Source organism: Copidosoma floridanum, unplaced genomic scaffold (genome assembly GCF_036245765.1).
Source record: "Copidosoma floridanum isolate Cflo_tuat_1 unplaced genomic scaffold, Cflo_Japanese_pri ptg000027l, whole genome shotgun sequence".
NCBI lineage: Eukaryota > Metazoa > Arthropoda > Insecta > Hymenoptera > Encyrtidae > Copidosoma > Copidosoma floridanum.
Window position 1 is genome coordinate 8,110,925 of NW_028321904.1, and position 15,928 is coordinate 8,126,852.

General features: G+C 32.0%; 1 protein-coding gene across 1 annotated transcript in view; it reads right to left on the reverse strand.

Moving 5' to 3' along the window:
- LOC111642868 (pyruvate dehydrogenase E1 component subunit alpha type II, mitochondrial-like) overlaps positions 1–15,928 on the reverse strand; it is a 357,445-nt gene that overhangs the window by 187,855 nt on the left and 153,662 nt on the right. The window contains exon 2 of the mRNA XM_089595686.1: positions 7,525–7,758. Within this exon, the coding sequence (XP_089451812.1) occupies positions 7,525–7,758 (234 nt within the window). The remainder of the gene's footprint in view (positions 1–7,524; positions 7,759–15,928) is intronic.

Genomic DNA, 15,928 nt, shown 5'->3' on the forward strand with positions numbered 1-15,928 from the left:
ATATGATGACTGGGATAATTTGGCTAAATTTGTAGTTTTTACGTATAATAGAAACATGAAGCCTTTAAATGTTAAGCCAGGAGATTACGTAAGGAAGAAAGAGCGCATCCATAAATTTTATCGCAAATTTAATTAGCCCCTTTAAGTAAAAACAGTTTTAGAAAAAAATAATGTACAACTAGAGAAACACGATAGTGAAATCATACAAAACTACTCAGATAGATAAAAACTAGTTCCTTAATAATAGTATCCTTGTAAAAATTGTATTCGACATATTATCCATAAAAAAACGACGATGCGGATTATACTGGCCATCTTAATGACATTAGTGCTTAAAGGTTACGCAGATTTTAACTAGGCAACTATAATACAGAACCACTGGAAACAAACTCTGGAATATACTTTGAACGATTCAGTATTACAAGAATTAAAAAAGCTGATTGGAGGATAAAAATATGGCTTGATATAAAAAAATTCGTACGAAACACACAACCACTCAAGAATTAAATAAAACCTTTTGATATTGTATTGTAAAATTTGGTTATCCTTATTGTACTGATTATATGGAAACAGATCTTTTAAAATGAAAGATATTTCGATTATCTTAAATCAATAGTATTGAACATAACAAATACTGTAAGAACCTATGCGATAGGTAACGCTATTTTAATTCCCAGCATATGAACGAAAATATTTACACCTTTTGGTCAGAAGAACTCCTTAAGGACCCTTTAGCTTAGTCACAGAAGACGATATCAATGTTGTAGACACTAATATCGACAGTTTGCATGCCGATCAAAAGAAAAACATTAAATTTTATAGAGTACATAGCCATATTTTCGCAATCGCTTTAAAGATATAATACTATTAAACGCTGTGAGCGTAGTCTAAACCGAATTAATGACGTATTAGCTTCGAGAGAAGACTTAACTACCGACAGATTTGTAACAGCGGCGTTGGCTCAGTGGTAAGCGTGCTTATTACTGATACAACGCTGTTCTAGGGGTCATGGATTCAATTCCTGGTGAATGCAGATTTTTTCAAAAACTGTCTTCATCGGGAAAAGTTCCTATGTAACCCCAGCTATTTTGGGGCGGGTTCTTTGGTGGAATTTTCCTTCAGACGTTAAAAGCAGCAGCCTAGTTATTGTCATAGTTCCGAGTTCTCTTTATATTTATGAAACTTTATAATTTATATTATTTGTAAAATCAATAAATTCTGGATTTATCAAATTTGTTAAATTATCAGATAATACAACTTAGTTGCTGATTAAAATTTTTTTTCTCAATTCAAAAATTCTAAGATAAAAAATTTCAATTCATAGAAACATAATTTTAGCTTTGATAAGTAAATTTAATATCAACAAAGACTTGAACAGATAACGTAAAAAAGAGAAAGAAAATACGCTACTACTGCATTATATAAGATATCAATTTAAACAGCAGGTCAACGTTAGATCAGCGTGAAACACGTTAACATTACTCCATACATACCGCTAAGTAAAACCAAACACCATAATCCCAAATTATCCACGAGCCCGCCCTCCACTTAGAGGTTCAGACATAACATGTGCAGCAAGACAACAGAACAATGATAATATTACATTTGCCACTTGTAGATCAAATTCCTTTTTATCTTTATAGATATCTTGTCATAATACCTAAACCAGGACAAAATGGATCTGCCTACATAAGGCCATCCTACCCTTTTTTAGCAGTAGCAGCAGACCATAATTCATATTTACGATTAAACAAATTTACGTTGAATCAATGTGACAAAACGGTACATGGTTATGTATGCTTAGCTATGGAACCATTAAAATAACTCTACTCTATAAGCGAACATAAAATTCTTATGCTATTACAACCTGGAGCAGAAGTATTTAAACACTGTAAAATTATATTTACACCAAAAACGCAAAGTCAATTGATTTATCTATCAGCACGTAATTCATGATTTTTCTCGACACCTAATGAAGAGCAATTGAGCATTATCTGTTCTAATAAAATAAATCGAGGAGAAAGAGTGAAAAGTATGAATCTTTTACAAATAAATGATGATGGGTACAGGAAAAAAAAGCATAAACTAACTTGAACTAGTGAATATAGAATCATCATATAGATACAATGTACCTATTAGGTAGAAGTTAACTTAAACTTAAGTGTATTACATAGACCCTAAAAGTGCTATTTTATCATTGCGAAATGATGAAACCGAGTATTTTACTCAATAAGCCAAACCCATTCAATGGAGCGCAAAATACAACACGAAAACAAAATTGACTCATTCTTTTTTTTCAACAACAAGTTGAATCAGTGACATATCAAAGAAGTGTTATTACATGACAACGCAAAGATATCTACAAAATTTTAGAAATAAGGCCAACTTTTAGTAAAACCATCGATTTACGATCAACAGAATTAAGAAAATCAACAATTACAGAAAATGAGTCCAATAATAAAACCTTGCCATTTAGCTGTCTTCACCCTACAACAAGATGTGAGATATATTACTTTTAGTTTTAAGTTATGATTTAAAAAATCAAGAAGTAGCTCAAATATTGTAATAGCATAATATTTAAAAAAATATCATATTACTAAACACAACTTTCTTTAAAATATCTTTTAACGCAAATTATAAATTTATAAATGAAAGAACCCACAGTATGTCTATCATCGCCTTACTATATAATCTTGTAATAAAAAAAGTAATTATGTAATGTAATAATTATATATTGAAGAAGGAGGGAGGAAAAGCTTATATCACATATCTTGATTCATATTACTTTGAAGTATTAATATGATTGCGATCATTTCGAACATTGAAATCAATAATAATTAATGCTAAAGCTATATACATTATAGATTTAATTCAAAATCATTCATACGTGAAAAAATATGTAATCCTATGCACATCCCTCGCTACTTACCTTTCATTAATTTTATTTATCAGTAACCTACAAATATTTACAATTTTCAACAGCACGAAGTATACAGTAATAATACTCACACATGCACACGTGTAAGTCCATAATCATCACAGCGCGCATGATACTTACGCTTACAGATAACATAAAATGACAAATATAATAGACACCATCGTCAGCGGATGTAGCCTTAACCTCATGATGAAGCCTTAAAAGAACAGTCCTGCCCTGCAGAATACACCAAATATGAAGCTGTCTACTATTGACCCTCAGAAGTAACGACGACCGTTCGTTTATAATATCTCAAAGAACGGACGTGGGATGAATATAATGACTAAGGGTATAATCAATAAATAGCAATCAGACAAACTTCTAGATAAGTTTAACCCTACGCAATCTTTGAAAGAATAGCCATGCATAACATACATTACAGCCATGCAATGCATACAAACACCATACACCGAAAATAAGGCTGTGTATCACTAACTATGTGATATTCCAGTTGCAGCGGTAATCCTAAATGCAACCTCAATCAAAGAAATGTAAGAGGCCAATCGATCATTATTGCCGAAGCTAGAAGTCAATACGACGAACGCTACAGATAATCTATATAACAACGATAAACACCTCAATCTAATGTCTATAACTCAGGTGGCACCTACAGCCCTAGACTCAGTCGAGCTGGACCTTAAAGATGAATATACACCTTTAAAAAATCGACCAACTTCCATACGGGAAACTATAATATTGCCAGCATCAACACAAAAAATAAAATACGATTACTCCAAGAACGAAAATACCAAGAAAGACTTGGACCCCTTTTTACTATGCTTTGTCAGGGTTAACCGTGACCACAAGATAATACACGTGATATTAAAAAACAATATTCATCACAAATTATGAAGTTCTTCAAAGGAAAACAGGGGTTAAAAACATTGATTGTGCAAAAAACAAAAAAAAACAAATTGACGATAATATATTACCAGTCCACATGACACTATAAAAATGAAGAAGACTATTTAAAAATATATGATATGACAAATTGACTTTTAAACTTGGAAAAAGGCTGTTGTGTTATACTATTTATGACTAAAATATTCAACCTCCGAATGACAAAAAATATACTACGTTTAAGCAAATACAGAATTAGGACTCTGATTGGATAAAAACACATTTAATATTACGACAATTGTTAAGTCACTGTAAACTTATTGCAAAAAATCATTTACATATAACAGAAATCACTTTCTACACACAGCTAATTGCTACCAAGGTGGATACAATCCCTGGCAACGCTTTAGATGTTTGATAAGCGAATACAATTATACATAGTTCGATAGTCAATTACCCTCAAAAAGAAGTTTTATGAAAGCCAGATCTTTTGATTACAAATGCGGAGTAATAATGTAGAGTCATTACCTTTAAATAGTTTGTAACAAATACCTTGGTCCAGTTATCAAGAGTATTTTTTAAATAAGATTGTAGTTTTTAAAAAAATAAACAAGTTTTCAAAATTTATAAAATTGGGGAAAACCTGATTTTTAATGGTCCTTCACACAACCAGTATAAACTTTTGTAAGCCGGTAAGTTAAGACAGTGGATTTATGAGCATATCTGAGTTTGTGCCCAAAATAAATTTATTATTAGTTTTCATGTCAGCAGTTGCATATATAAGTGTAACGTTAAGGCAGTTTTACGTGAGGTTCTATGTTAAAATATAAACTTAAATGCAGAAATAAGTCGTACTAATTTCCACTTTCAAAATTGAAACAATATAACATATACTTATACGCAATGACTTGTATGACGGGGTAGGGAAACTTGTCAAAATATTAATTATAATTCAAGTTTATTGTTATTTCTATTTGTAATAACAAAAATTTTTTTTTTATCAATGTATGTCACATAATTTTCACTATATTCAACATATCCGTTAAAAATAAATAAGCCTGGGAAAATAAATACTTTACAAAATTTTCTATAAAATACTTGAATTCATTAATATTAATTCTCCATGTATTACATGAAGCATCTTTTCTCAGCAACGGTTATCTATACACTGAATATACGTATCGTCATCAAACATGTATCAATCACAGAACTCAGGCCCTTCTACGCATGCTTAATGCCTTAGCATCCCAACGTAGCGCGCGTAATTTCAAATTTACTTATATTCTAACAATATCACACGATTATTTTTACTATTCATCAAAATAGTCCTACATAATAAATTTTAAAAGTGAAAGGAAAAGTTGCTGAAACTATGAAGCTAATAAAATGACGTTAGATAAAGACTAAAAAGAAAAGATTTGAGGCCTGTCGAGTAAACTTGTTAAAAGACTTACCTTAGACAAAAACTGTAACTAGTAGCCACGTGGTACATTTGATAAATTTATTGATATACAAAGTACCTATAAAATATCGCCTATTTAGAATTAGACACTTAATTTTTATCAACACTTTCACGAAAAAAAAATGTAAGAAATATCAAGTTGTTAAAGCATATAGCTTTCATAGGTGATACACAGTTGATTTTATACTCACTTTTTAATTACTGATCAATAAGCAAAACAAAATGCCGAATACATAGCAAACTGAGTTATTTGTTTTTATTTAGATTAGAATTTTTTTAGAACCTTGAAACGTGGTAAAAACTTTTTTTATGTAAGCATTAACTTAGCATGATTTATTTTTAGAAGAAAAATGTATAAGTTTTATAAAAAAAGCATTAATTTTTAAAAAAGCCTTGAATATTTAAGTTGATCTGATTCAGCTCTCGTTAAATAAAATAATGTTTTGTAAGCTCAACTTTTTGTCGCATTTATAATCAATATCCTAACAACAAATTGTATCACCACAACATTTTCGTGCTCTTGTACTCTCGTACTTCTATATTCTTGCAGCTGGTACTCGAAAAAGTTTTTTTAAAGCCTAGATAAATTTTTTTTCATCAAAATTAACACTAGCTGGTTCAAAAGTTAAGCTTTACCATAACGCTAATTGCTTTAAAAAATACAATGTTTTACAAAGTAAAATGTTGGCGTTTATTAAGTATGATGAGAACGAGTGTTAGTTTCATACTTTTTTTGGTCAAGTGGCTTTAAGAAATTTATGATCCATTAATTCAAAACTTTTTACTAACTTTTAAAGCTTAACGAATTATTTTGATAAGTTGTCGAGAAAATTTTTTACATTTCCGTTTGTATGCAAATTTTGTTGTAAAATTGTTAGCAATCAAAAATAAGGGGCAATCTTAAAGTGCTGCTTTCTCTTTTAGACAGAAAAGAAAAAAACTGCTTCATCATATGGTAAGTTTGATAAGATTACACTTAGACATACCACCTTTCAAGGGCAAAGAACATGAACAATTAAAGCGTCAGCATTCTTGTACGCTCATACTTATTTTCAGTCAGCAAGTCTAAGAAAAAATTAATTATCTGGACATTATTCTCAATTTCTTTTACGACTAAGAAAAAAAAAAAATTTCTGCGGTTGTACGACCTAAAAGTTCTGGATTTTTAGCCTTCGGTTCTTTCTTTATACAAACTTCTTTAATCTGCATTCATGAACGCGGCGTGAAATAAAATAAAATGCATTACAATGCGTGATTTTGAGACTTGACACAAAAAAACTATTGTACTGCATAAAAATACGATAAATGAACTACTCATTTATAAACATATGTAATTTTAGATAATTATTTTGTATAAAAAATTCACCAACATTTAAACACTTTAAGTAAGTTCGTTATTATTGTATAACACTGCTCCAACTTTGAAGAAAAAACTCTGCAATAAGATCATACAAATCGAAATAGCACATTTTCTCCCATCAAGATGCATCGTGAAAATTCGCAGATGCTAAGAAACATTTAAGTGTCCACCCAATGGCATGATACTAACACTTATTTTCACTTCACCTTACAAATAGCATTATTACACCTCGTCAAAGGTGGCATTGAAAAAAATTAATAAATTTGTAAACTCGACGTCCCGAAAAAAAGATGGCAAAGCAGTAATTTTTTATAGGTTAGATTATCTTAAACATTTACAACTTTTCTTAAAAGTACATGCCTTGTCTTCAAAAATTAGGAGTATTTTGTTTCTAGACAACATTATACTATTTTTATGCTAACATGGAATGATTCCTAACTCAGTTTTTAAGCTGTATGAAGAATATTAACTTAATGGAGAAAATTATCAATTTGTATAATTTAGGCGCTCAATTAACTGTATGTTACCTTTAAAAATTACAACGTTAATTAGGAATATTTTCAATCAACTGATAAGTTGTGTTTTAACGATCTGAATTTTTCAAGTTTTTTTTGTATCTAACAAAAAATCGTAAGCTGAATTAAAAACGTAAGATAGTTTTCAGGTACGCTCCAAATCAATAAAAACATTAAATATATGTGTGGCTAGCTGTAATAAGACACATCTATTGTTTTTGCTAGTTATACTGATTTACTTTTGGATTTTTCGTCACAAACAAAGAAAAAGATCTGATTCACTAAAGGCTTACAAACTCTATGTAATCAATTGAATATTCATGTGCATAAGGGAGTATATATTTATTACTATTATTTGTAAAATACTTACTTGTCCTGAATACAAGTGGCAAAATCCTCTTACAATTTTTTCTTTGTATAAGTTCCCTGCTGCTGTTTCCATTCGACGAATCGTATGCAACTGTTTATAATACTGTAGAGCATCAGTTTTTGACACTGTTACTTGTGTAGACGGTCCAGTGCTTAATTTATGAAGACGGAAGGGTTTAGTTTCAAAAGTAGCATTAGTAGCATAATATTTACACATATTAATGCTTTTCATAAACTGAAAACAAATTAGGCTGATTATGTAGTGAAACAATCATTTTGAATATTTGGGCACATAAGTTTACAATACTGTTTATTTACTCATCAAGTTTTGTTATTAAAAATTGAAAAAGAAATCAGTTTATTATTGTGTTCAAAAATTATTTTTACTGATGAGTTCGTTATTCAAAAAATAAAAAATTTTTTTACATTTGCTTCAGTACTACATCTTAGAAATTAACTTGAGATCAGTATTCTTTCACGCTTCATATAATAATTATAATATTCCAAAAATTCCTCAAAGTAAAATAATTATGGACCTACTAATCCCTCTGCACCTTAAAAAAACTTATTCATAGGCACAAAGTGTACCTATAGGGTGGAAGGCTTTGCCATACTTGAGGTTCGTAAAAATTCTATCATTGCTACGGCACTTTGTCGGTAACGATTTTTTTTTTCTTTTTTTTTTTTTATCGAGTTACCGCGACAGCTTTCAGGCCAAGTCGCTGGGGCCACCCACTCATCACCTATGTGTGGGGGTGTATTGCCACACCCATTTCCAACCCTTTTACTCATGTTATAACCTAATCCTTGGGCACAGTGCGAGTGTCTCCGGTGAAACACCTTGCCAGTTAAGCTGACACTCTCTGTACCAACGTACATCGGGTCCACTCGCCACTATGTAGGATTTTCCTGCCAGGCGCATCGGATCTGCTAATCCCTACCTCCTAACACTGTTTCGCATTCACCCAGGCCTGAAGACCTGTGGGGCAAGGAAAAAACCCTGCCATTACTCTGAAGAAAATTTCACGGAAGAACCCACCCCGAAACAGCTGGGCTTACATAGGAACTTTTCCCGATGAAAACAGTTTTTGAAAAAATCTGCATTGACCAGGAATCGAACCCAAGACCCCTAGAATAGCGTTGTATCAGTAACAAACACGCTTACCACTGAGCCAACGCTGCTCCTATCAGTAACGATATTTTTCATACTCTGTATTAATATATTTATATACTTGCCCTTGCCTCACTTTATCTTCTAAATGTTTGCTATACATGTAGAGACATACATGTTGCATATAATCAGTGCAAACCTGCGTCTACCAATAAAAGCATTGACACAAGAGTCCTAGAGACGATCAAGGATGAAGCAAACTCAAATTTTTTTATTTTTTACCTTTTCTTCTTTTCTGTTTTACATGTTCAACTTATATAACAACCTTACGTTTTTAGTCCGCAGATTTTAAAAATAAATAAAACTTAAAACTTTTATTGTTTCTATTTTCTTCTCAGACAATATACATAAGATCGGAAAATTTCTTCACTTTTTTTTAAGTGAGTGATGTAACATTTTTTTATATTCTTTCGATTAGTTTAACTTAATAACACAGCAACAAAAAAAATTTTTTTGATGAAGGCCTTACTTAGTATACTATATGTTATCAGGATTGCTGGACCCAATGTCAGAAACATTTGGCGTACACTTACGTGAAACGAAAACTAACTGTTGTCAAAATAAATTGTAAAAAATTTTGAGAATTAAATATAATAAAAAGATACAAATCAGTATAACGTGTGAAATTCATGCTTTAATTCACAATCGTTTTTTACTTTCATTACATAATTTAAAATGTTTTTAGGTGTTCTGCTCTTACGTACTTTTCCTACAACTTTAACAAATTCTTTAAAAACATGTTTTCTGCCATCGATAGTGATAACTTCTTTTAAAATAATTATCTCATGTTGTGCACTTTCTTTTCTTTTTCTTTATGTTTTAGCATTGTTTTTCATGATGCAAATAGTTTTTTTTTTCTGATATTACAATTCTGCTCAAGTCACAAGCAAAAATATTGTTTCGTAAATTTTCTCGTGCGATACGACTTTCTTCAGATAAAAATTTTTGTAAGCATTTGTTACAAAGATAAAATTGAGTATTCATGATGATGGATCTGAATAAATTTTGTATAATTTTATGATTAGAATTTTATTTATACTTGCAGAGAAAATTAAAATTTTTCTTGATAATCTTAGAATAAAAAAACTTCAAACTATACTTCAATTTTTTATGTGGCAATAGAATTTTAATTTCATTTTTGTTTTTTTGATTTGATTTAATTGAAAATTTTTTTTTCAATGTTTTCACTTTAACAATATGACATATAATTGTCTGTGAGAGAATAAAAATATTTCAAGGGAAAATCCTAAGGAATCAAAACTTTAACCTTAAAATTGATTCATGGGAACAGAAAAATCTGACGTGAATAGAATTATTTACTGCCCAAAGTGAAAGGTAGAAATAGAGAATTTATTATTGAGTGCTATTCGTGAAATAAATACTTTATGTATATAATACTCAATTACGTGACGTACAACTTCCTTTTTTTGAAACAAGCTACCGTTGCAAAACTTAAACTACGCGTGCCATCTCCAAACAATCTTATAAAGCGCTTATATTACAATCCCAATTACTGTATAATTATTTCATCACGATTGTGCTTCCGTCAATCGAAAGTGATAAGGTTAATCTTTGATTGGTCATTCGGACCGCTAACCCGACGTGTACTCCTTGAATACAAGAGTAGACAAACTCCATGCACATACCAATATTTGCCTTTCCTCTTTCAATAAGTGCTCTAAAGTGACTCTAAAAATTGGAGAGTAAGTTCTACAATGTGTTTGAAGCGAATGTAAGACTTAATTCTGTGATTAAGTTGCGTATTAGAAGCGTGCATTTCAAGCAAATGTAAGAAAAGACTTTGTTCAATGATTAAGCTGTGTGAAAAAGCTAGAACAAATAAGGCCACTGTAGACTCGCCTGAAAAATGAATCAAAGAGAAACAAGAAAGAAAGGACCGTCGACTTAAATTTCAACGTTAAAAGCACCAGACTAAGTATTTCCTGTCATCGCCACGAGTACACTCGTGTAGGATTAGAATCATCGTTGCGGTCAACCTTGTAAGATCTTGCGACTGCGTGCGTGCAAGCAGCGGCTAATCAATGATCATCGAACTAAAATAAGATAAGAAAAAATATACCTTGTTAAAACACTGTAAATTAGAGCTTGAAGTTTTGAAACTGAAATTGTTTTTAAAAATCATTTATTTTTTGGAATTATAAGCAGCCTATTAGGGTAGGCATTTTATTCGGAGACTCCAGGCGTAGTGTTACAAAGCTTCTGCTTGAACCCGATGTCACCGCTAGAGCTCGTGCTGCTGATGAGTGGTTAGGCTGTGACTTGACGTAGTCGAGGAGAGCCAGTGTCAGTGTATTCTCTGCTTGTCTCAGCGCTTAGGTAATAGCACTAAGGTGTGTAGACAATGATTGACAAGAGGAGCTCAGAAGAGATAGTCGATACACCCAGTTCTTGTGTAGTACTGTATATTAGTATTTATTAGAATTAAAACTAACTATTTATTATTAGAAGAGTTGCTCAAGCTACTGCCGTAGCGTAGATCTCGGTGAGCGAGAACCTAAGATTGGTTTGGATCGGGTGATCCAGGTAGATGATTGCAAGACGTCACGCAGCCCTTCTTGTATACTATAAACTACCTTTTTACTTTTAAAGTTTAGTAGAAACTAGTAGTTGCCACCTAGTGGGCGGTAGGTGGTACTATCAGGCACAAAGTTTTGAAATCGGAGCTGCGCGCGACATTTAAAAATAAAATTTATGTAAAACGATTGAATTTAAATGATAATTATTTTAATAATTAATAAATTATAAAATAATACCATGAATGGTAACAAACCCCCCCGTTTTTGAGAGTTTGTAATAAATTTGTGAAGCAGTAGCTGAGCTACAGGAGTCGAAGAAGTTATTACTCTCGATACAAATGTTCGCGACCATTCATTTATCCATTTTCGATTGACTAAGATCCGCGGTTTTATGCATACTCACACTCATACTACATTATTCAGTCTTTTCACTGTATATATATTTTCACTTCACTTCACTGTAGTTTCATGGTCGTAAGTTGTAGCGTTTAGATGGCCCATCGGGACCACCGGGTGGCTGTGCTAAGACTTCACCTAATTCCTCTGAATTGTTTCAGAATGGTCTGGTGGACTTGTCAACTTCGCTCATTTTGTTAGCATTGGTTGGCTCGATCTCCTTATTGGGTCTTGCAGAAGGCTGTGGGTCTTCAGTGAACTGTGAAGTTGTCGATGCCGACAGGTCGAAGTTTGCATTCTGACGTCAGCGGCGATCGATGTCCTCGGTAGGGTGTAAAGCTTCGTGGTAGTTCGGCCCGCAGAGACCAGGTAGACATCTTTCGCTACATGTTCCATGATAGGATACAGGCGACTGTCGATACGTGGAGCTACTCGTCTGAGCTGGCTTAGAATGGTCAAGCTGACTCATCCATTTGGTTCGCAATTTTTTTTTGTTAAGTCAGTCCTATAACCTGACGTGAAATTAGAGAGCGTGGATCCCGAAGAGGATCATCAGCATGATACAAAGTGCTAATATTGGCGTATCGAAGCGGGCGTTCGACAATCAATCTCGTCTGTATACGTGAAGCTTTGTAGTAGTTCGGCCTGTAGAGACCAGGTAGATGATATCTCCCGACACACTTCCGATTCAAGATTTAAAATTCCAATTCATAGGAAAATAATTTTAGCTTTGATGTATGAATTAAATATCAAGCAAAATTAAATAGATAATGTACGATAAAAACCTTTGCAAGGACGTGAAATATAGAAACGAATAACTACATAAGATAAAAATTCAAGCAGTAGGTCAACGTCAGCCTCAGCTTACGTCACTTTAGTACCGTTCCTTACATACCATTTGGTGGAACCGAACACTAAAACGTCGAGTCAATGATTTACAAGAAGAGTATACTGTAAATAAGTGTAAATTAGGCCTTTGGACCGACGACTTGTTCTTGAACAACAAACATTAAATCTAATGATTTTTAGAATGAATCTATGTGTTATGCCCTTCGCATAACAGTTCAGACGTAGCACAGTCACACTATTATTGTGGGTTTATCATTAGGCATTTTATTTTTTGTAAATTTTTCAAAACTCGATTCAATTCTTTTCATTCTTCACAAAACGCAACTATTACAGAAATGTATGGTTTTTCAAGTTCCCTTATGATTGACATATCCTTTTGACAATGTTGTTGCATACATATTGGCCCCGTTATGTATACATATACATCAAATGTGAGGTCAAATATATAGTCAATATGAATATAGCCAAATAAAAAGATTACCAACTTTTCCATGTTCAAAATTTGTTTTCAAATGTTACAAGCACTATTTATTACATAATCTACTACTCTTTTTGATTACTTTTACAGCAGTTTATTCCATTACTTTGTACCATAGCATATGCATGTTATGTTGCGTTAATATTCCACCATAAAACAAGGGACGGAAATTCTGTGATATTAGTCGATGTGACATTTTGTACAAATAATACTGTAAAAAAGTCGAAAATTTGTGAGAGAGACTCTTGAAGCACAAGCAATAAAACGGCAATAAAAACACGAATATACCGTAGGCACTTAATAATCAGGATTTAACCTGTTTGTAAATATTCGTGGAGGCAGGGTCGCGTTCAAAAATATCTCACACCACCTGCTACGATTCTCTGTCTAACCTTTCCACGATGCAATCCGTCTTGATACCCGACTCCATTACGTTTGTGCTTCTTAGCATAATTTCTGCCTGAAAAAATCATTCTTTTTCAAGACGTCGAGAATTTTGGATCTGCAGTATGAGGCTAAAACTTGGGCAGTGTTACTGGTTTAAAGGCCCTCGAGTTGCGCAGTAAGCTGCTTAATTTAACCTTGTTGATTTGCAAAGCTTGCATAGTGTTTGCTAGCCATTGTATACAAACGTAACCAAAATAATGAAAATGAAATAGTGCAGGAGTTGTACAATGCCATTAAAATTATCATTTAGTACTATCACAAATAAAAGTACAGCAAATAGCACAGAGCTCTCCACTATCTAGCTTAATGTGGTGTGCGAAAATAACTCAACAATAATGAAACGTAAAAATAAATAAAACTATGAGTCCTTGTAGTTATATACGTACCCCACCTGCATACGTCATACCACTATTCGTGTTTAACTTGATACTTATTAAATAAGCGAATGCAATTGAAAACTAGTATAGTGTGTTGCAGAGAAAGAGAAAAAAGCTTTTTTTAACGTGTGAAAATAAGCACAAGGGGGTTACCATGGTACAATATGCGTTAAAAGTTTGGTGCTTCAAGATCTGAACTGACTGTACACCCTTCTTTTCCCATAACAATGGATGTTTATGAGTAAATGTACTCGCGCATGCGCAGTTCGGGTCTAGTCATCAGTTTGCTTTGTTTTCATTAAATTTTTGGAAAAAAAGTGCTACTTTACATGACCAAATCTTATAAACCATAAAGCTAGGCCACCTGAAATTTGGGACAGTGCTTCTTAATACAGTTAGCTTTGACATATTAGTTTTTTACGAAAATCTACAAAAACTCAAACGAGTTATATGAGAATCAGTATCTTTGGCAGCGAGCTCGCAATGACCTGTCCATAAGAGCTCGTGTATAATAAAAGAAACTTTTTTTCCACAAAAACTACAAAGCTAGTTTCTTTGAAATTTTAATGTTACGTGTAGTGATATAATAAGTGTCTCATAATTTTTTCAAAACTTCTATAGGAAATGAACTATTATGATAACCCCCTTAAGACGAAAAAAAAAAAAAAATTAACGAAGTAAACATTTTGGTAAAATTAAAAAATAGGGGAAGTGGGCAGAATGGGCAAAGAAAAGATTAGTGAAATATAATTATTTATATGAAATAAAAAATGCTTCATTTAACTGCTTTAAAATATTAATAAATATCACAATACATATCGCAAAAATCAAATTAATCCACAAAGTTAATTTATTTAAGCAAATACAACTTTAACCGAACCATGTCAAACTGCTCACAATAAGCCACCCCTGGGGTAGTATGGGTAAAACATGAGTGCGTAATGGGCAATGTATTTCTGGATTTACAAATTACGTATTATAGAAAAAAAACAAAGGTGAACGATATATTCATAATTATATTTGTGATAAAAAAAATCTTGATTGCGTACTTATTGTATTTTTATAATTTAAAGTCACATAATACAGATAAACTGTGAAACTCTTAGAGTATTCATAATCAAGCTTTATCTCTTAGTAGTAATAATACCCTTATGGCTTACAAACAACCAATCATTTTAATTATTAATTTTTTGTTTATTCTTAAACTTTGGACTAATTTTTTTTACTCACATCAGTAAATACTGAAAAATATTAGGAACTTGTCAAGCGTGTATGAAGAGCTCATTATTCAAATTCATCAGAGTCACTATTGATAAATCAATAAAAACAATTTTGGAATTCAGAATAGTTATACAATAGTTGAAATCCATATTATCGGTGATACCTGCGGCTGGTTTTTTTTTAGTACTATTTTCCTACTATCATTAGCTTTACGTTTTGTGATCAATTTGACTTCTATCAACTGATTCGAATTGATTTACATAATCTTTTGATGTAACGAGTGCTGCTTTATCTTCAACTGATCTCGAAACTTGAACAATTGAAAATGCATTATTAATATCACACGTATAATATTAATACTTTTGAATCCAAACAAATGATTCTTAAAAATAAGTACATCTGTAGCTTAGTCTAATTTGCTTCTTGATGTTAAAAATATTTGAATAACTCTAAATTGATATATTTTAAAAAATTTTTTGTTATTGTTTTCTTCAATTTCAAAACAGCAGGGAAAAGTTTTAAATTTTCTTTTTGTACATGAACCTGAAATTGGCAGCCAGAGTTAGCAGCCAGCCAGGGGCGAATAGGTGGTGTCAAGGAGCCCCGTGGCTTAGCAAATAACAAATATTAAGTAACTTTTCACCTATGTAAGTATTAATATATTTTTATCATATACTTATTAATTACCATGTATTTTTAATTTAAAGTGTCTAGAGTCATGCTTTGCCAAGTAAGAGTCAACTTTTTGTGGAAAATCGATATTTCGCCTAATTAATTTGTTTATAATTTTTGAATTAACTTTTTACCCATGTTAGCAAGAATATGTGTTAATAACACATCATTAAAAAAATACAAACGTTCAATTTTAAGTGTCTAGGATCACGCTGGGCCAAGTTATAGCCAATTTTTTACTGAAAATCGATATTTAG